This window comes from Canis aureus, chromosome 36 (assembly GCF_053574225.1).
Source record: "Canis aureus isolate CA01 chromosome 36, VMU_Caureus_v.1.0, whole genome shotgun sequence".
Taxonomy (NCBI): domain Eukaryota; kingdom Metazoa; phylum Chordata; class Mammalia; order Carnivora; family Canidae; genus Canis; species Canis aureus.
The window spans coordinates 25370089-25393322 of NC_135646.1; the positions used below are offsets into that span (position 1 = coordinate 25370089).

At 36.7% G+C, this 23234-nt stretch overlaps 1 protein-coding gene and 1 long non-coding RNA gene across 14 annotated transcripts in view; one reads left to right on the forward strand and one right to left on the reverse strand.

The window, feature by feature from the left end:
- Positions 1-23234, forward strand: part of DNAH7 (dynein axonemal heavy chain 7) — a 233335-nt gene that overhangs the window by 160997 nt on the left and 49104 nt on the right. For all 4 annotated transcript variants that reach the window (XR_013372697.1, XR_013372696.1, XM_077884754.1 and 1 more), the window contains exons 48-53: positions 4545-4699; positions 8746-8936; positions 12782-12915; positions 13831-14166; positions 21437-21563; positions 22840-23034. Coding sequence is in view for 2 of the 4 variants with exons in the window: in XM_077884754.1 (XP_077740880.1) it covers positions 4545-4699; positions 8746-8936; positions 12782-12915; positions 13831-14166; positions 21437-21563; positions 22840-23034 (1138 nt within the window). In the remaining 2 variants the exon portion in view is untranslated. The remainder of the gene's footprint in view (positions 1-4544; positions 4700-8745; positions 8937-12781; positions 12916-13830; positions 14167-21436; positions 21564-22839; positions 23035-23234) is intronic.
- Positions 1-23234, reverse strand: part of LOC144305698 (uncharacterized) — a 136406-nt gene that overhangs the window by 99093 nt on the left and 14079 nt on the right. The gene's annotated exons all lie outside the window — the stretch shown is intronic.

The following is a 23234-nucleotide window of genomic DNA, read 5'->3' on the forward strand; positions in this document are numbered from 1 at the left end:
AGATTTTATTTATTTATTCATGAGAAACAGAGAGAGGCAGAGGGAGAAGCAGGCTCCATGCAAGGAGCCTGATGTGGGACTTGAGCCCAGAAACCCAGGATGACACCCTGGCCCGAAGGCAGGCACTCAACCACTGACCCACTCAGGCGTCCCTGCATCTGTCTTTTAGATTACTGACCATCCTGTATCATCTCCTTTCTGCTATTGAATCATTACATTGGAATTCTTATTTCAGATATTTTTTGGTTCTAAAATTTCCTTTTGGTTCTTTTTATTCTGTTTCTCTCCCTTTCCATTCATTTATTTATTTATAAATATTTTATATATTTAGAGTGAGAGCTTAAGCCAGGGGAAAGGCAGAGGCAGAGAGAGAGAATCGCAAGGATACTCCCCATTCAGCACAGAGCCTGCCACAGGGCTCAGTCTCATGGCCCATGAGATCACGGCCTGGGCAGAAATCAGTAGTCCAACGGTTAACCACCTGAGCCACCCAGGCGCCCCACCCAAATTTTTTTTTTTTTTTTAATGTTTGCCTTTACATTTTGGAGAATGCTTATAGTAACTTCTTTAATTTTTTTTTTTTCTGGTAGTTCCAGCTCTTGCTTTTTCTTTGAGAATTAGTCATATTCTGGCTCTTTGTATGTCAAGTAATTTTGGATTGCACCCTGTACCTTTTGAAAATGAAATTCTGGTTCCTATTAAAATCTTCTGGATAAGACTGATTTTTGTTTTATAGTAGTCAAACAACTTGGTTAGTTGGTTTCCTTCTGTGGATGATGTTTCCAGTGTCAGGTCATAATTGAAAGCCTTTGCTATGCTGCCTAGATATACTTCTAAGAATGCATTACTCAGAGGTTAGTCTGGGACTTTGGGTTTATGTTGTAGCTCAAAGCTTTTGGTATGCTTCTTTGGATGTGTTTTACACATGCACAGCTTGATAGTGAGCTCAGAAGTTGCATCTGAATTAAGGAATTCTTTCTTTGGTCTGTCTCCTCCAGAATTTCTCCCTTACTTTCCATATCCCAGCGACCCCCTTTTCTGGATTTTTCTGTCCAAAATGATTGTGTTCTCTGAGTTTCCGCTTCCTACACTTTTGTATAACACATGTCCATACTTGGGGCAAAGTGGTAAGAGGAAAAAAGAAAAATACTACAGTTCCCCCTGCTTTGGACTTTTTTTTTCCTGCCAAATTGATATATTGAGCCTAAGTCACCAATGTGGTGTCATTTGGAGGTACAACCTTGGGAGGAGGTTACAGGGACATGAGGGTGGAGTCTTGAATGGGGCTAGTGTCCTTAAGAGACACAGAGAGATCAATTTCTCTTTGCCACGTGAGAAGGCGATGAGACGACTGCCATCCAGAAACCAGAAGGAGGCCCTCACCAATCACTGGATCTGCTGGAACCTTGATTCTGGCTTCCCAGCCTCCAGAACTATGAAAAATGTCTGATATTTAAGCTACTCAGTCTACAGTCATTTGTTAGAATAGCCTGAGCAGATGAAGACACCTTGTACACCGTGCACAGCACATGAGCCTTTGCTCAGCCCTGTTATTAAAGAGATTGGTTTCCTCTCAGTGTAGTAATGCCTGTACTACCGCTGCTTCTGCATAGGATTACAGTTCTGTGGGTGGCGTTGACCTGAGGACGGGGGCAGAAGAAAAAAGATTCCCCTGCCTCTCCCCCGTCCCACTCTCTGGCTCACACATGATTGTTTACTGTCTTCTAGTTTGAGTTTTTGCTCCCTGTGCCTACTGCCCAGGTCCCCCATTAGGCCCATTCTTTGACCAAAGCCAGAAAATGGAAAAGAAAACAAAACGACAAGAAACTCACTTACCCCCCTTATTGGTCATTCCTCAAGTTCTAACTTTCTTCCCATTCACTTTTTATTATTTACTTTTTAGAATCTTTGAGTAAAAATTTGTATTTTGCCCAGAACCTTTCATTGTAACAGTGGAAGAGAAAGGCTATGACAGACTTAGCCCAGCTTGATCAGCACCAGAATCCTTTGTTCCAAACTTGAGATGGTATTCTTTGGACTGGTATCCTCTAGACAAGGATGATTGCTTTGAAAATACCTCTTTGGGAACATCTGGGTGGCTCAGGGGTTGAGCATCTGCCTTTGGCTCAGATCATGATCCTGAGGTCCTGGGATCAAGTCCCACATCAGGCTCTCTACAGGGAGCCTGCTTCTTCCTTTGCCTGTGTCTCTGTCTCTCTCTGTGTGTCCCTCATGAATAAATAAATAAAACTCTCTTTAAAAAATACCTGTTTTTTAGAATCTGTTAACCTGTATGAGGTTTGCTAGATGCTCTTTGTTGTTTACCTTCCGGTAGATTATCAAATTTTATTTGCTTTAGAGAAAAAGGATAAAGAAAAATCACTGTGGACATTTCCCTCAAAGAGTATCTAATTTAAATGAGTGATGCAATTAACAAATTTAAAAATTACCGTAATAGAATATGATCATTGTATCAGAGCACCACACATGTAATCCAGATGAACTGCTGAAGAAGTTGACAGAAAAAGAGACTAGGATGGGTTTTGTATATTGTGTAACATTTGAGCTGACCCTGAAACACAACTAGGACTTGAACACGAAAGAATGAAGAAGTGCATTTTGGACAAAGGAAGAGTGTAAATATGGGTGATTAAACATTGTGATTAAAAATTGTGGAAGCAACAGAAGGCAGAGTGAGTCATTCAGTTTCTTAGGAAAGCATAACACACAGAATCCTCCCAACTTAAAAATATTTCGAAAATGTGACAGAATGAAACTTACATATTTATAAGTTGTATTTCTTTCTAATTTTCCTTCTTACTCCCTTTAGTTTCTTATGGAAATGTTTCTCTTTTTATTAGCTGATTACATCTAAGATACTACACTACTCTTTTTGCCTCATTTCTTCTTAAATATAATTAATATTATGATATGCACTGAATGATCCACAACCTCCCATTTGTACGTTGACTATATAACCCCCAATGTGACTATTTGGAGACTGGGCCTTTTTGGAGATAATTAATGATAGTGAGGTCAGAATAGTGGAGCCCTAATTCAATAGAACTGATGTCCTTATAATCGGAGATTAGAAAATACATTTCTGTTAGGATGGTCTGTGGTACTCCATGTATCGCACACCATCTGAGCTGACCTTGAAACACAAGTAGGACTTGAACATGAAAGAATGAGGAAGAGGTGCATTTTAGACAAAGGAACAGTATGAACATGGGTATTGTGGTTAGAAATTGTAGAAGCAACAGAAGGAAGATGGAGTCATTCAATTTCAAGCTATTTCATTATATAACACTGATACTGGAGAACTAGACTATCTTCTTTCTAATATAAGCTACATGTTTTATTTTTTTTTATTCCAGGCTCTAACTTAAGTGTTAAAAAGGTGATTAATTCCATTTGGGACAAATTATCCTATAAAATTCTAAATTCATATTCTAAGGAGATGAAATTGAATAAACCACCCTACTTCAGTCTCATGCTTTTTGTTTTGTTTTTGCCCCAGTCATATTTTACTTTTCTCCTCCTGTTCTTCTAATGATCTGTGTCCATTTGCTGTGCTCACTTTTGAAGAGCATGGCCGCATCTTTAGGAAAGTGGCCAAAATTATGGCTTGTGTTTACTGAAGCTTCCAAGAAAAAGAACAGTAATCTCAAGGCTGAGTCCATTTCACACAATGCAGAAAGCTACCTGGTTAGATGTCATTTGGCAATGGGAAATATTGGCTCTTTGTGACCCCACGGCACCCTGGAAAATAAACTACCTCGTGGTTTACTCCTCTTGTTCTTATCATAAAACAGGGAGCTGAGAATACAACAGGAAGTAGGAGCTCTCCCCGAGTGCAAAAACTGACTTTCAGAGAATATGTTTCTGTTCGTAAGAAGCTCACAAATATGTAATGAACTACAAATATGACATGAGATGTACAAGCACTTGAAACAAATACTGAGTTGATAGTTACATTAATGTTTTGGGGCCCAAGAGGTTTAGATGATTAAAATTAGGCTTTTTGCCTTATTTTTTAAAAACCATTATATCTTTAATGGCCTAGATTTCAAGGAGAGAGATAACGTCTCAATCCTTTCTCTTTTCCTCTTGTACAAGTGATAGCAAATTGAAGCCAGGAAACGGAGGGAACTCTTTCGTAGTCACAGGAGTAATTAATGAAGGTCAGGGCCTAGTGAAGAATGAGAGTTGCCTAATTTGCAGTATTCTTAATGGTTAATTGCACTAACTAGCAAAAGCAGCAAATATTTCTTTTTCAAAAATGTAATTTAACCTTTACAGAATTGTAATTTTCCAAAAGGAGTAAAAGAAAATCTTGTGTTTGCCAAGTGATTTTTTTACAGTGTCGTTTAATAGCCTGTTCAATCTAAATGTCTCTGCTATAAGAGCATAGTTTCTAAAGATAAGTTAAAAAGTAAAATATTACTGTAAAGTATAAACTGTAAGAAAGTGATGTGTGTGTGACTAAGTAGCCTAGAGACAAGTCATGACTTGGCTAGCACTGTCTTTCTTCCCCCTTTCAGGAATGCAAGAAGATGGCCCCTGATGATAGATCCTCAAGGTCAGGCTAATAAATGGGTCAAGAACATGGAAAAAGCCAATAGTCTTCAAGTGGTTAAATTAAATGATCCTGACTATGTCAGGACTCTGGAAAACTGCATCCAGTTTGGTACCCCTGGTATGTATGCAAATAATAATTATACTTTACAGAAATGCCTGGAGAAGGCACAATTAACCCAAAAGAATGAAGGGTTTTTTTCTTCTTTAAAAAGATAGTTGTGCCAGATTCATCTTCAATAAATAATGACTTTGTTATGTCTTTCATTACTTATTGATAATTAATCGGGAACTCAAGAGATGATTGTTCTTGCCGGTTAGGTTGTTTTCTTTGTCCCAAGATTCATTTGCGATGCATCCTCTAATGTAGCTGTTTTCATTTTTGTCTGTGCTGTGCCACTCTGTAGTTCCTGTTACAACTCCACTTCTGCAATTAAAAGAGCCACTTGATATGCCAGTAGTATTTTAACACAACATTAGTCCAATTATCTATTTATTCTTCTTTCGATTGTCCTACCAAAGTGGCAGCGAAGTGAATACACATTTCGCATGGCTGACTATTATCTGCCACAATGGAGAGATTAGAAACATGACAAGGATTTTTCAGTAAAGCCCCATGTGCATGTCCCATTTGTCAAAACTAAATATTTATGATTTGAGTAAATTGGGGTTGTCACATTTTAAATCTATGTTACCTATCAAGTTTTGACTATTTACTTGACCAAATAAATACATGTAAGTATTATGAAACTACAGTGTATTTATCCCTAGGATGAGTTTAGCAAATCCCAGTTGCTATTAGAGCTAATACTGCGTGAAGAATTAGAACAAATGTATCAGGTAGCCTCAGGCATTTTATTTTTGCATATCAACAATGAGCTAATGCTGTTCTTTTTACTTTTGAACAGAGCTTGAAACTTTGTTTTTTTAAAGATTTTTATTTCTTTTAGAGAGAGCATGAGCAGATTGGGGGAAAGGGGAGGAGGAGAGAAAGAATCCCAAACCCCAGGCCTACTCGGTGCTGAGCGCAGAGCCTGATGCAGAGCTCAGTTTCACAACCCTGAGAGGGTGACCTGAGCCAGTCGGGTGCTCAACCGACTAAGCCACCCAGGCGCCCCTGACCAAGGTTTGAAAATCTCTACAAGATAAAATGTAGTTGGCAAATTGAACACCAATAAAAATAAATTTATTATTAAAAAAAAAAAAGATAAAATGTAAAAAAAGAAAAGAAGTGTAAACACATTTGAAATCAAGTAGGAAATGGGCAAGGGGGAGCTCTTTGCTACGACAATGTTAAAAGCTACAAATAAAGTTTTAAAAACTAGCATTTTATGACAACAAATGATATTTGTTCCCCAATATTTGATACCCGATAATTGGTACCCCTCTGTGTGGGCAACATTGCATTCATAGTTAAGAAAGAAACTTCCTAACTTCTACTGTGGTTGTATATGAGCATGTGACTATGGTCTGGCCATCAAGATGTAAGTAGAAGTGCCATTTGTGATTCTCAGGAAATATTTTTAAAGGATGTTTTCTCCTTTTCTGTTTTTTCTTTCTTTCTGATGGTGGGAATATGGATGTCATTTGAAAGGCCATTTCGGCCAAAAAGATCAAAGCCACATAATAAGAATAGCGAAGGAGCAAGTTGTCCCAGCTTGGATCTCTGACAGCTCAGACACACTCCTTCAACCCGGGGCTGATTAGCTCGGGCTCCCTTTACCTGAAAGCCTGAGCTAATACACAATAAGCCTTTTTTTGTGTCACTTTTGTTGTGGGTTTTTAATCACTTGGAGCTGTACTGAATTGTAAATAACATACACAATAAGAAAATGGGCAAGTATACTGATATATAATGTTAAGAGGGAAAAAATGTAATTAGACAAAGAACATCTAAAACATCAAGCCTTGGATATGATTTTTAACTATTTTTTACCTATCAAATTGTAAAAGTCATGAATGGAGTATTTAACATCAGCAGTCTGACACAGTGGTTAAAGGAACTGTGTAAGGAATCATACTGCTTAGTTCAAGTATCTGCTTTGCCATTTACTAGATGATTTAACTGAAAATTTTAGCTCCGTTGCCTTGCCCTAGTTTGCCCATATGTAAAACTGGGGTAACAATATTCCATGCTTTTTAAAGCATTTGAGGATGAGAAAATAAAATGTCAACACGGTGCCTAGCATTTCTAAGTACATTATTATATAAAAAGTTTGAGGGATCCCTGGGTGGCGCAGCGGTTTAGCGCCTGCCTTTGGCCCAGAGCACGATCCTGGAGACCTGGGATCGAATCCCACATCGGGCTCCCGGTGCATGGAGCCTGCTTCTCCCTCTGCCTGTGTCTCTGCCTCCCTTTCTCTCTCTCTCTGTGTGACTATCATAAATAAATAAAAAAAACTTAAAAAAAAGAAAAAGTTTGAAAAGAAAAAAAAAGGAGTGCTCATTGCAACTCTGACATTTCTGCCATTCAGGAAAGTAATTTGGCAATATAAATAGCCTTTAAATTAATTGCGCTTCTAGGACTCCAGCTTGATTAAGTAATCAGAGATGAACACAAGGGTTTATTCAAAAAGATGTTCGCTGTAGCATTATTAACAATAGAAAAATGGAAGCAATCTAAATAATAGATTAATGTATTTAATCCATTATAATGCACTCATATTATTTAACTACGAAAAATAATCATTTTATTCAAGCAGAAAATGAAAATGAATTTTAAAATTATCTGGCATGCCTGCTTTGGTTAATTAAGATCTCGCTGCTGAAGGAGATTGACAAGACAATTTTAGGGATCCGTTTAGCCAAGAGCAACCTCTGGGAAGGAGCAGTATATGTCTGCAATAAAGGTTCAAATACCTGTCATCCCAGTGCTCTATGATTCCTCTTTCCCTTCAAGCTTGCATACCCAGACCCCCAAAGGACTTGTGAAAACACCGCTACTCAAGGTTGGCCTCAGTAGCACCCCAAACACCAAAATGTAAGAAGACTAATTTGGCAAATGTATCCTGAGCCTTAACAATGTCACTGATCTTTCTTCCAGGGATTCCCCTTCTAGAATGCTATCATAAGAAAGTATTTGTAGGCACAAAGTTTTTGTATACAGATTTATTTATAATAAGAACAGAAAGCAATCCAAATATCTAACCATAGAGAATTGACTTAAAAAATGAGATAAAATTAATATGAAACTATTATGCCGTGATTAAAAGTATGTTTGTTGGTTTTAATTGGAATGTTTATGGTATAATGTCAAGCAAAGTGATTGGGATGCAAAATTAGATACATTGTTTAGTCTCAATTGTGCATAGAAAAAGATAAATAAAAATACCGAAGAGAAAAATTTATTCAGCAATTATCATACTTTCGTGTCATTTTTCTACCAAACTATATATGAATATGAGTCAATTATCTAAAACATTTAAAAGAGTCAATTATCTAAAACATTCAAAAGATAAGCTGAGCCAAACAAAAAATTTTAAGAGTCTTTTTGAGCAAAAATTAGTTGGAATTGGGCAGCGCCAAACAGGAAGTGGTTAGGGTACCCCAGTGACCAGAGCTGGGGAGAGGGAGCAAGCCGGGAGCACAGAAAGGAAATTATTCAGTTGACCATGGCTTAAAACCTAAGTGGCTGTTTGCAGTTGGTTATCCTTGGGATTCTGATTTTGATTTGATTTTGTAACCTTGAGACATTTGTAAGCTTAGATTTTGGTTTCCTTATTTAGGTCACAGCGTGAGAGCCAGCTCCGTCTAATGGCCTCCTCATTTTAACACTTTTATTCTTCCCTACATTTTTCACATGTTCCACAATAAGCAGGAGTCACTTTCATACTTAAGAATATAATAACCATTTGAAAACTACAACTCAAAATGCTTATTCTCTGGTGCCTCAGACAGATAGACCTCACCGCCATCACACTTGAGCACCTAGTGCGGAGCCCCGCGTAGGCCAAGAAGGATGGAAGGAGGCAAAGTGACCAGACCCACCAGTTAGGCTCATCCCACAGGCATCCTATGATTTGTATGATATTGCTTCCTTAGAGGACAAAAATAAGTTTATAGGTAATGAGGCCTAACAGCAATCTAGAAGCTGAGAGAATTTGGAGGGTTGAATGTTTACAGTCAGTATTTAAAATAACATGGTCTCTTTTTCTCATTTTACTCCAGTGCTGCTAGAAAATGTCGGAGAAGAACTAGATCCTATTCTGGAACCTCTTCTACTAAAGCAGACTTTTAAACAGGGTGGGAGTACATGTATCCGACTTGGGGACTCTACCATTGAATATGCACCGGATTTCCGCTTCTATATTACTACCAAGCTAAGAAATCCTCATTATCTTCCTGAAACATCAGTAAAGGCCAGTATCTAAAGTGAATGTTTCTTTATTGAATTTTACAATTAATGACTTTATTTTCCTCCTAAGCCGTAAGAAGGACAGGTCTTCCTAAGAAAAATAGATTTTGTCCTTTTTTGGCATTTCCTGAAATTGCTATAATAATTTCCAAGTGTTTATTTTGTGTGTGCATGTAAGTAATAAAGGAGCCTTCAGTATGCAGTGGGGGGAAAAAAAAGATTTTTGAGAATCTAATTTCTATGATTGATATTATTCTTAGAATCTCATTGTTAAGCAGAGATGACATATATGCACCTCCTTTGTAATAAATGATAATATACTAATTCTTGGCATTGGAATTAACAAAAATCCATTCTTCTTTCTCAGAATGAGGTTGCTGTTATCTGATTTTATATAGTGACTTACAAGAACTGATTGTGATCACTGGTTCTTTGAAAATACTAGAAATTCCTTTCGAGAGCAAAGTTAGTTTTAAGTTTTAGTCAATGACTAAAATCCCTTGAGATGTTGATCTGCAACTGAACTCATGGAGGTCATTCCATTTTTTATTCCCAAATCTTGGTGCTTGGTAAATGTTTGTGGAATGAGCAAAGGAGAAAGGGATAACTTTCATTTACAGCTAGCCGGAGAGGACATTAAGAAATGTTGATTCAGATTTTGAAAGTCACATATGGAGACAAGATTTGGCTAGTGAGTTCAAAAACTGTCTCAACTAGAAATATTTAAATTAAGGTAGGCATCTTTCTACAGAGGCAGAGGAAGCACAAAGGTGCTATAATTCATTCCCTCCAAGATGAATAAACACGGTCACTGTTCCCAAGAGGTTTACACTGTAAATAATGTGTATGTAGAGTGACCCTATTTATGCCTGGGAAAACACAGGCACTCACAATTGGAGGCATACTTTAGCCTGGACATTCAGAGAAGCCAAGAAGACTGAGGGAAAGTGGGGTCACCCTTGAGCTTAGTTTTTAAAACAGAATGTTACAATACGGAAATTCTTGGCCACTATTTTAACTAATTAAAATGTTATCTAAACACCAAAAATTGCATATTGCCTGGTTATCTATTAGGAGGGGTTTGTAACTAGTAGTTATTAAGAACATGGATTCTGGAGCTTGGTTCAAATTCTAGCTTTATCACTTGCCAATTGTGTGATGTTAGCCAAGTTATTTAATCTCTCTGTGCCTCCATTCCTTAGTCTAGAAAACGGGAATAAGAAATCTCCATCTCAAAAAAACAAACAAAAAAAAAAAAAAGAAAAAAGAAAAAAAGAAATCTCCATCTCATAGAACAGTATAAAGACTAAAGTCATCTATGCGAAGGCTTAGAATAAGACCCAGCACAGTGTTAAATGAGTGTTAATGATTAGGATTGTTATTTAACTTTTAAACATAAGTGAGAAAGAATGAAACATAAAATGAAATGTTAAAATTCCAAAGCTGTGGGGTTTTTTTTAATAGATGACATGAAAAACCATTTATACTTTTCAGATCTATGAAAATTTCACAAATAACGAATAATTCTTAGTTCATCAGTAACTAGTTATAGAAGTTATAAACCGCTGTGGGAAGGAAACTGATCTATGATTCACTATCGAAATCCTTAAGATCCCTAAGGTGTCTTATTGCTTCATTATTTTTAATTGCCGGAATTGATTAAACAGGGATTAGAAAACATAGTGAGGCAGTTACTTGCTTTCATTTACAAATTAAAATACTTCCTCTAAATCCTATTTTTAGGATCTTTTATGTACCTTTGCTTTCAAAAGTTCCCAAGGGATGATATCATGCTGCTATAATCCTTTTGACTCTAAAGGAAAGTAAAATTATGAAATCATATGTTATATAATTTGAAATGTTTCTTTGTTAATATTTGTTTGAATGTTTATTGTTATTCGTGAGTGAATGCCTAGATTTACAAAATCTTGATCTCATAAGATCCCGCATTAATGGACTATGAATGAACACCTCTTTGTGTCTGAACACAAGAAGGTAAAAGTTGTAAAACATGTATTTGGCTCAATACTAGGACTATGGTTTGGGCATTAAAGAAAATATAACTCCCGTGCTTGGTTTCTCATGTCAGAAGGGAAAAACTCTTGAAAGCTTTATTTTTCCCCATGAATAAATGCCAAAGCCGGAGAGCATTACAAAATAACATTTAATGAGTTTTTTAATTGTTCGATTTTAGGAATTTCTTATTATCCCATCTAAGTTTATGATTATGCTCATGTAATCTATCCCTAGTGGTATCCAAGGCCCATCACGGGTCAAGTGAAGGGGGGCAAGTGTAACCTAGACAAAACCGCCATGGAGAAGTTACCGGGTTTGGGCAGGGCTGGGGGTCACCTGCCTAGGGGCACTTTACACTTTCTGATCACAGGTGGGACATTTTTTTACAAAAACAGAATCACTCTATTCTTGCAGAGGGAACCTCCTCAAATTCTCTTACTAGGCGAGGGGGGGAACCTAAAGTCTCCCACCAACGGCCCGAGCTGAAGCCCCTGCATTGCTACCCTGCGTAGCAATGGGATTTCAGCCAGCGTGCATGGGATTTCACCATCAGTTCAGCAGAGCAGAAATGAGAGGCACGTGAAAGGAGGCATGGGAGGTGACGTTGAAGACCTAAGGGTAGACCTCAACTCAAGACACAAGGGCAGAGGGCAGGCAGATTGCAAAAGAGATGTGTAAAAAGGCTGGAGTGGAGGGTGGGGTCAAATTAAGCAACAGTCAAGTAAGTGTTTATTGATCTGTGGGTTCTTTGATGACCAGAGCCAGGAAGTTTTTCTAGCTTATTGCTGTGTGTATTGATGGGTGTGTGGAGGCTGGGATGAGAGCAGGTGGTAGGGCACTGGAGAATGGAATGAGACTGAGACAGAAAGCACATATGAATACCATTATCACTAAGTATAGTTGTGAAGGCCCAGAGAGAGATCATTCCATTGCTGGAAGGGATTGTAGGGGGAGCAAGAGAATGACTTATTTATTTGCTTTGTGAAAGAGAGACCTTAGCGTGATTACTTTCCCACTTCCAGGAAAGAACCAGGGGAGGAGGAACTTTAAGATGTAGGAAAGAGAGCCTATAGGAGTCATTACAGACGGAGAGAAAGTAGGTGTTGAGAGACCGCACCTTGATGGACACCATTAAAACAGCACATTCCCTCGTTCACAATAGTGACTGGTCATATTGTCGTATGATTGTATAATCGGCCGCATTATAATATTCTATTGTATATCATGCGTTACCTAGTATGTGATATGATCATCACATTGTAAATATCATGTATACTCATGACAGGTAATGACAGTGTTCTTTTTCCCTCTATCTCACTTGATAAGATTTCCTTTACTTTTTGACACCGTTAGGATCCCTAACATGTAAATCAGCTCATCCAGCCAGGATGAAGGGTAGTTTTCAACCTGATTCCAATTGACTTGGGGATTTATTCATTCATGAGAAACAGAGAGAGAGAGAGAGAGGGAGGCAGAGACACAGGTAGAGGAAGAAGCAGGCTCCATGCAGGGAGCCCAACGTGGGATTCCATCCCGGGTCTCCAGGATCACGCCCTGGGCTGAAGGTGGCGCTAAACCACTGAGATCCCCGGGCTGCCCTGACTTGGGGATTAAACAGTTTGTCAACAATTGGATCATTCGAAATAGGAATAAATTGATCACCAAACAAAACCTTTTGAAATATTATGTTTATGACTATGAGAAACGTCTACAAATTTCACTTGTCACATATACTACTATAGTAACGAGTCCATTTTAAGGTCAGAACTTAAAAAAGCAGAGGCTTTCTCAGTAAAACAACCGTGCAATTCTTGTATATTCTTTCATTTACAGGTAACATTACTAAACTTCATGATCACTTCGGAGGGAATGCAAGATCAGCTATTGGGAATCGTGGTGGCACGAGAGAGGCCAGACCTTGAAGAAGAAAAGCAAGCCTTGATACTACAAGGAGCTGAAAACAAAAGGTTTCCAACATTATAAAACACGGAATTGTTGGGGCAACTGGGTGGCTCAGCCGGTTAAGCACTGGACTCTTGATTTCAGCTCAGGTCGTGATCTCAGGCTCCGTGCTCAGCAGAGTCTGCTTACGATTCTCTCTTCCCCCACCTCCCATCCTCACCTACTCACTCATACATGTTCGCGTGCTCGCTCTCTCTCTTTCTCTCTAGAACAAAGCAAAACACAGGATTGTTCTTACTTGTTTCAGGATCACTTAGAATGGATTAAAGTACATGTTAAAGATCTATTTTGTTAGATTTAGCAGATGCATCGAAGGGGAAGATTTAAGAGGAAAAGATAAGGCATCCCAATGCCGTGGTGTTCATGTAGAAAACTGCCTAAGAGTATATTTCTATATACAAGTTCTCAGCCCCTGGAAGCCCTGGAAGGCCTACCACCAATCAAGGCAATGTATTTTCAACGACTCGTTTTAGCACGAAAGTTGTAGTATTCATTATGTAATTGATGTTATCTGTTTTCCCCGGAGCACAGTCCGAGTGGACACTCTGCATCCCAGTTTCTGCTCATAGTATCTCTAGCATAGGCACCAAGGCTGAAGCTCCAGGAGTCATGAAAAATTTTAGAAAATAAATGGAGCGATGCTTTCATTCACTCAGGGCTGAGATACTTGATGGGCTTACACTTCTCCCTCTAGTTACCAAGCAAATGATGGTCGGGAAGAGAAGTGGAGCAGAAAGGCCTGTCTTTCTGACATTTTGCAAGATAAGAAATTAATTATACAATATCACCGTTACGGGTATTTGTCACAAAGTGATGCATTTCTTGGGTTACAAGCTCTTTGTTTCTCATACAAGAATGTGTGCGTGAAGGGATTTTAAACGATTTCTTTTTTCTTCTGCGAAAATTGTGTTTTATTCCAGGCAGTTAAAGGAAATAGAGGACAAGATTTTAGAAGTTCTTTCATCTTCTGAAGGCAATATATTAGAAGATGAAACTGCTATTAAGATATTATCTTCCTCCAAGGCTTTGGCTAATGAGATTTCTCAAAAGCAGGAAGTAGCTGAAGAGACAGAGAAGAAGATTGATAGCACCCGCATGGGCTATCGGCCTATCGCCATCCATTCCACCATCCTGTTCTTCTCTATTGCCGACCTAGCTAACATCGAGCCCATGTACCAATACTCACTGACCTGGTTTATTAATCTTTATATCCTGTCTATCGAAAATTCAGAGAAATCAGAAATTTTAGTAAAAAGGTATGGAAAAGAAATACTATTCATTACTGACTATTATATTTATTATTTATAAATATACTGACTATTACTACTGACTATTACTATTTATTATTTATTTATTACTGCATGAAAATGCAATAGTAATTGGTGGCTCTCACTGCTGTTACAGAAATGCTGTGAGCATGACTCTTATAGCTAATGTGGGCTTGATTAATCATCGTGCTAGAAATAAATTTGAGGGTGAGAAAAGGAATAAGTGTGGCCAAATTCAGCCTGCCAGGAAGTCATTTACAGGGAGATAGGATTATAATGTCATTCTAAAGAGAGGACACTTATCTCTGCTTATCATTTACCAAAAGTATTTGTGATTGGAGGTTTGGAAAGAATGGTTAAGACCTTGAAAAGACGGGACTCTTACCTTCTGTAAACTCGCATTCCAAAAGTCACATAGTTACAGTTTGTCAAGTAACAGGGTTTTAAAAAATACCTTATTGTGATTAGTTGGGTTATTCTTATTTACGTAAAATACCTTATTTTCCAGTTGACTATCGTAATAAAGGGATTAGGACCTTACATAACACTAAATGTATGAGAGAGTAGAATTTCATTTATTATCAGGTAAGTTTTAGTTTGGTATTAAAACATATTTTTAATGAGCTCTAACACGAAATTACCTCTTGAACAAAGAAAATTGCTCATTGCAATCATTGCACTCTCCAACTTTATTGATCAGTAGGAAGCGAGGTACTTCAGTTTCTTGACTGCTCATACCCACAAAGGAAATTCAGTTTAATACTTATCACTTGGCAGTGAAGAATTAGTTTTTAGAGATTCAAAATGAGAACCTCCTGACAATCTGAATTGAATTCCTTTCATTTACCATGTAGAACTCTGCTAAATTTTGAATATTCTTAAACTGAGTAGTTTCTTGTTAGTATCATTATTTTACAACCTTGAATTTGAGATCAATAAAGGTGTAAAGACCAGCACATGGCTTAGCATACAATTTCTCAGCTGTCTGCCCGTGAGAAATAGGAGGTGGACATCTTCAAGAAGACACATGTGATGGTGGAGTTTAAAGTATGTTTTTATATTATGATATTTGAAAATGTTTCATTTATTTCTCTATTCCTTCCAGAATCTGAAATTTTCAAGGGTAGGAGGGGATTACTGAAATAGAGAAAATAAGATTTTTTAGCTCCCTTTCTTCGAATCATTCCCAGCCATGTGCATTGTTAGTTAATCAAACAAGCATGTCTGGTTTTCATACTAGGTTCTGAGTTCCCTGAGATAAGGGTTTTGGCGGTTTTGTTTGTTTTTCTAATATTCCCAGAACTTATCACAGTACTGATCACATGGAGCCACAATAGCAAACAATGTTTTGTTTCTCACTGCAGTTCTTTTTCTCTACCTTTTTAAAACCAGGTCACCCAAATATTATCATCTTAAGTACTTTTAAATTGAAATATTTGCTGTACGGACGCCTGGGTGGCTCAGTGGCTGAGTGTCTGCCTTCAGCTCAGGGCATGATCCTGGAGTCCCGGGATCGAGTCCCACATAGGACTCCCAGCGTGGAGTCTGCTTCTCCCTCTCCTGTGTCTCTACTTCTCTCTCTGTGTTCTCTCATGAATAAATAAATAAAATCCTAAAAAAAAAAAAAAAAAAAAGTATCTGCTGGAATCTAGAGAAGAAAATTTCTTTGCTCTGCTGCTTAAAGACATGTTTTATGTACAAGAGTTAAAAATCAGAACAATTTTTTGCTTTACAACTAATTATTGGTTCCTTTATTATGACTTGTTTCATCAAATTAGAACTCATCCACACATATGACATGTTTCTTCATAACTATGACTATAGTCCCTTATGATTTATGGAAAATCAAATCCTTTTACCCAGATATGAGATTAGGATGAAATCTAGAAAATAAAATGTGTCTTTTTTACTTAAAATCCCTTAATTTTAATACAGTGAAAATCCTATTCATGCCTCTAGTGAGCCTGAAAGTATAATTCTGGAACCAACTAAAGAGTAAATAGGAAAGCATATTTGAAAACTTTCACAGAAATTGTTAGTATACACTCAGAAGCATGCAGAAATCAGAGTATTTGCTCACCTTTTTTTTTTTAAGATTTATTTATTTATGTATTTATGTATGTATGTATGTATTTATTTATTTATTTATTTATTTATTTATGAATGATAGAGAGAGGCAGAGACACAGGCAGAGGGAGAAGCAGGCTCCATGCCGGGAGCCCGACATGAGACTCGATCCCGGGACTCCAGGATCATGCCCTGGGCCAAAGGCAGGCGCTAAACCACTGAGCCACTCAGGGATCCCCTTTGCTCAACTTTCATGACTGAGCAAACCTGTGTAACTAGCACCGGGATCAAGACCCAGAAGGTTACAGACAGCCCAGAAACCCGGCTTTGTGTCCCCTTCTAGTAACTAACCAAACCTCTTCCACCAAGCTAAAGACGGTCCTGATTTCCAACACCATAAATTAGTTTTGCCTGTTGTAGCAGAACTTCATGAATGGGATCACAGTGTGTGCGCTTGTTTGTCTGGCATCTCATACTCAACGTTTCATTTGTGAAATTCATAGTGTTTTGTGTAGTGCAGTGGTTTATTCACTTCCATTGTGCTGGTATATTGTTGCAGAAGTATCCAAGCAAAATATTTTCTCAACCCAGAAATTTTCCTTACAAATGTAGTAGAGAAAGAAAACAATTTTATCACGCGGTACCATTAAACCAGAATGTGTTGCACATCACAGGCAGTCCACTAAGAGATTGCAGAAAGGCAGAAATCTCATCCTAAATTTATTTGCTAATTGAAGTGACCATCTGTGCTAGCAAACTGGCTTGAGCCAGAGGAGAACCACACGTGAGTTGTGGAGGCGTTCCCTTTTCCCCACGTACTGGCCACCACCTATTATCTCTTGCGTTCTGTTAGGAGGGGAGGTGATCTCTCGTGGTGTTGATCTGCATTTCCCTGGTAATTAGTGATGCTGAGCAGCTTTTCACGTGCCTGTTACCAATTCTGATGTCCTCTTTAGGAAAATGTCTATTCAGGTCTTCTGCCCATTTTTAAGTCAGATTGTTTTTGTGTTATTGTTAGCTCTTTGTATATTTTGCACCTTAATTCTTAATCTGACATACGGTTTGCAAAAATTTTCTCTCATGGTTGCCCTTTGTTTTGTTTTCCTTTGGGGTTTTTTTTTTGTTTGCTCGTTTTGAAGTATAGTTAACACACAATGTTGCATTAGTTTCAGGTGTACAACACAGTGATTCACTTTCTCTAGATGTAGTGCTCACCGCGAGTGTAGCTCCCATCTGGCACCGTACAACGCTGTTGCAATGCCACTGACTTACTCCCTATGCGGTACCTTTTATTCCCATGACTTACTCATTCCATAACTGGAAGCCTGTATCTCCCACTCCCCTTCACTCATTTTGCCCGTCCTCCCAACACCCTCCCCTCTGGCAACCATCACTTCTCTGTATTTATGGGTCTGTTTCTGCATTTTGTTTGTTTGGTTTGTTTTTTAGATTCCACATAGGAGTGAAATCTTATGGTATCTGTCTTTCTCTGTCCAACTTATTTCACTTAGCATCATATCCTCTAGGTCCCTCCATGTTGTTACAAATGGCAAGATCTCATTCTTTTCTATGGCTGAGGAATAGTCCATTGTATCTATATGTGTACCCCCCATTTTCTCTATCCATCCATCCGTCAATAGGCACTTGGGTTGCTTCTATATCTTGGCTCTTGTAAATAATGCAGCAGTAAACATAGAGGCGTATATATCTTTTCAAATTACTGTTTTCATTTTCTATGGGTAAATACCTAAGAGTGGAATTACTATTTTAAAATTTTTATTTTAATGTTTTTGAGGAACTTCCTTACTGTTTTCCACAGTGGCTGTGCCACTCTACATTCCCACCAGCAGGGCACAGGGTTCCTTTTGTTCTACATCCTTACCAACACTTCTTGTTTTTCTGATTCTAGTGATGCTGAAAAGTGTCCAGTGATACCTCATTGTGGTTTTGATTTGCATTTCCTGGGTGATTAGTGATGTTGAGCATCTTTTCATGTGTCTGTTTGACATCTGTATGTCTTTGGAAAAATGTCTGTTCAGATCCTCTGCCTATTTTTAATCAGGTTATTTGAGTTTTTGGTTTTTAAGCTGTAGAAGTTGTTTATATATTTTGCTTAGTAATCCCTCATCAGACGTATCATATGTGCATAACTTCTCCCGTTCACTGGGTTGCCTTTTTGTGTTGATAGTTGTCTTCACTGTGCTTCATTCTTTGTTTATTTTTTAATTTCTGTAGTCCCAATAGTTTATTTTTGGTTTTGTTTCCCTTGCCCAAGGAGACATATCTAGAAAAATGTTGCTAAGGCCAATATGAAAGAAATTACTGCCTGTTTTTTTCTAGGAGTTTTATGGTTCCAGGTCTCACATTGAGATCTTTAATCCATTATGAGTTTACTTTTGGTGTAAGAAAATGGCCCAGTTTCATTCTTCTACAAGTCGCTGTCCAGTTTTCCCAGCACCATTTGTTGAAAAGACTGTCTTTTCCCCCATTGTGTATTTTTGCCTCCTTTGTCACAGATTAATTGCCCATATAAGCATAGGTTTATTTCTTGGCACTATTTTGTTAATTGTTTCTTTTGCTGTGCAGAAGCTTTTGGGTTTGAATTAGTCCCATTTATTGATTTTTACTTATGTTTGTGCTTTTGGTGTCATGTTCAAGAAAATCAGTGCTGAAATCAACATTGATAGGTTTCTTCCCTATGTTTTCTTCTAGGAGTTTTAAGGTATCAGGTCTTAAGTTTACATCTTTGACCCATTGGGAGTTGATTTTTTATAAGTGGCATGCTATTGGTGTCTATTTTCATTGTCCTGCGTGTCCATGGTCTGCCATTTGTGACATTGATCGACATTGACATTGTATATACGTCAATATGTCATATATATATATTGCATATATGTATATATGGTAACATTGGTTACCACACTGTGCTAACCAAGATAAATCAGAAAAAGAGAAGTACTGTGGATACCCCTTATATGTGGAATCAGAAAAAAATTCATACCTCTAAAAACAAAAAACAACAGTAAAATGATGGTTGCCAGGAGGAGGGGGTAGATAGGATAAACTGATGGTGTTTAATGGTATAAACTTATAGCAACTAGTAAAATTATCTCTTATTTCCTTTTATGGAAACATATTTCATTTTTGTTTACCTTCTAATATTTTTATTCATAATAATTCTTAACTATTATACCAAACATACATTATGACTGCTATGACATAGCCATATATATAAATATGTATACTGTGAAATAGCCATCGTAATTTGGATCACCTGTTTTTTTTAATCAAATTTTTAATTAGAAAATAAATACCTGTAGCAAAAAACACATAAGTACAGAAACAAAAATCTAACAAAGATATAGCTTTGTTACAGGGACCAAAGTAAAATCTCTCTCAGAAAACTATGTAAGTGTATACACACACATGCACAGTTTCCTTTTTCTTTTCCTTCCACTTCTATCAAGATAATTTTTCCCATGTTATTAAAGACTCTTCTGAAACATAATTTTTAGTGGTTGCACAATACACCATTTTATGAATGTGCTATAATTTTCTTACTGTAAGATTCAAAAGTAATCTCCAGCTTTCAAATTATAAATAATATTACAATAAATAAAAACATCCACATTGTTAATTATTTCTATAGGCTAGAACCCCCAAATTAGGACAAAGGTAGTTACTTCTTTCAGAACCTTGGATGGTTATTCAAATATACAACTCTATCAGAGTGACACAAATGATCTTATAACCCTGTCTCATGCATCAGCATTGAAAATGATCATTTTTATCTACTTTTTCACTGTAACAGATTATTAAAAAATTGTATTTTAATCTGCATTTTTACCACTAATGAGTCTGAACTTGAATTTCTAATACCAGTGACCCTTATAATTTTTCCCTCAATCTTCCTCTCTATAAGCGGAAATTTGTTTTAAGGTGCATTTTTATTTTATTTTAGAAAGACCAAATCTGAGCTACCCTGTATTAATTGCACTGTTACAGATGAGACAAATTAAATGCCAAGTGTGAAAAGACCATGATTAGCATAAAAATAGGGACAAGAATAGTATGATTATTTTAAATCTTCAGAGAATTCAACTATATTTCAGCAACTAGTTTCAAAGCCCTCTCTACCAAGCCCTTTTTCAGAGGGTTTTCTCAACTAGAAATAAAATACATCAATTTGTTGTTGTTTTTTTTTTTTTTTTTTTAATGAGAATGCTGGCAGGGGACAAAATAATTAAAGAATAGACAAGTAAGGAAAAAAATAGAGCTGAACTGTTCGGTAGCCTAGAATATCAGTCTGAAAATAGCCAAGATATGGTGGTACTGATAGATTATTCTTTCAAGACACATTAAGAAACATTGGTAGAATTTTGCTTAGCCAAAATCAAACTATACTAATTTTTCCTTCAGTTAAATTAATCTGCTTAGTTTGGGCCATTGTCAATCATTAACTCTCTGCAAAGGTTTTCAGCCAACTGTTCATTTCTATTACCACTATTATAACCTAGAAATATTTCAATGATGAAGTTTATTTTCCTTATGACATAATTAAATGAAAATGCTTAAAGTATTATATTCACATAAGGAATTGCTATGAATACAGAAAACATATGTTAGCACTTAAGAGAAAGTTGTTAGTTACAAATATTGTGATTATTTATATTTCCATGTTTCCGTCAATGTGGTAAATAAACATGTAGTTTATCAAGTTTTGTGCTTTCTCCAGCTTTTATAGATTCATGAGCAGAGTAGCACACTACAAATGTTAATTTAATAAAGAAGCTATTAATTTAATATATAATATAGAATGTTTGGAAGCATCTGCAGAATAAGAAAATCAAATTTTACCCCAAGAAATTCTTTATAGCTAAAAATAGTCCACAAATCTTTAAAATAGATTAATGTACCATGCATTGACTTTTATCCAAAAGAAAGATTAAGTTTCTTTTAAAAAAATCAATCAACAGTAAAATGCAATTCTACTGAAGTGTTTCTACATTGCATAGCTCTCAAATTGGTGCACCTAGTTAATGATGATTCTTGATTGTTTTGGGGGTAATTGGCCAGAAAGCTTATTAGAAGGATATACATCTAAATGGTTTACAATAGGTTTCCTTAAAGGCATTTTCTTTAAGGTATAATGCATTTTTATTTATTCCCTTGTCTTTCTGTTGACCTGTAGGCTTCAAATTCTCAAGGATCACTTTACTTACTCCCTGTATGTTAATGTCTGCCGATCACTCTTTGAGAAGGATAAGCTACTCTTTTCCTTTTGTCTTACTATAAATCTGCTACTACATGAACGTGCGGTCAGTACTGGTAAAATTTTTAGAAAAAAGAATAACATGGATTTGCTAATTTACTAATTTGAGTGTGTGTGTGTGTGTGTATATACATACAAAAGGGTTGTAAATAAACAATAATTACGGTTAAAGCAAGACCTCAAAACTAGACTGAATTTTACGGAGGTGAAAAATAAATAAAGCAAAGTTCACTCTGTAATTATTACTTAAATTTATGCATGTTTTAGTTTAAAATAGTTTCTATTAGAATTACATATAGGTCTGCTTATAAATGTACCAAACATGTTGATAAATTTACACCAAGTAATCATATAAATGGTAACGTTTTTAAGAACTTGTGCAAATTAGTCGAGTCTAACCATTTGGGCTTAACAATACCTCTCATAAATTTTTGTTATATTTCAAATCTGTTCAATTAAAATATAAGAAGCACTGTAAGAATAAAAGAGAGGTACTGTGTAAATTCACTATTTTATTCCCTTCGGTGTTTAAGATTCATTGATTTCATTAGGTGATGCATTGGTCGAATTCTGAAGGAGTAGAGGCTTTATTCTTGAATTTCCTGCAAAAGTTTTGTAGCAGTACCTCATTATATTTTATGAAAAATAGTTGAAAATATGACAGATTGATGATGTTGTCTTCCTAAAATTTTTAGTTTATTCATTTTTATTTTTATTTATTGAATATAGTTGATACACAATATTACTTTAGTTTCCAACGCACCACATAGTGATTCATCAGTTCTATACAGCCAAGGGTGACTACCATCTGCCACCACATCATGCTATTTCAGTACCATTGACTATATTCTTGATGCTGTACCTTTTATTACTGTGACTTACTCATTTCATACTGGAAGCCAGTATCTCCCAGGTCCGTTCACTTGTTTTGCTGATACCACCACCCACCCGCCTCTCCCTCCTGTCTTCCCACAATTTTTAGAGCCTGTAAAACTCTAAGCGGACATTTGAGAAAAAAACATATACTCAGATAGAATTTTTGTATTTAGATTAGTGAAACTTTTATGTTTAGATTAATAATTCTGGAGGAGCATTATCAAAAAAATAGCTATCTAGAATGGAACTATTTTGAAAGCTGGTTATAATGGATGGATTGGTTTCTTATGAATAAGTACTGAGCTGCTATACCAGTCGATATAGAATTTCACAAGGACCATACCTAGGACTGAAAAATCAACAGCCAATTCTTTGAAAATGGTTTAAATTTCTTATGTATGTAATGAATTCATTTCTGACTCTTCATGCTACTTTGTTTTCCAAAGATTAATAAAGCCGAGTGGAGATTTCTGCTGACTGGTGGCATTGGGTTGGATAATCCTCATGCCAACCCTTGCACGTGGCTTCCCCAAAAATCATGGGATGAAATATGTCGACTAGATGATTTACCTTCCTTCAAAACCATTCGTAGGGAGTTTATGCACTTAAAGGATGGATGGAAAAAAGTGTATGATAGTTTGGTATGTTTTAACCCTCTTGCTTATTCCAAAGTTTTTAAATGGAGAAAATAATGCAAATAATTTATTCTTATCTTTGAATAAAAACAAAATTTAAGTAAGCTTTAAACAACTGGTCAGATGTTGAAATCAAGGTTTAGATTTATATTATCCCCACCTTCTAAGTTGGTGGTTTTCCTCTGAACTTCTGTTTAAATCCCTGA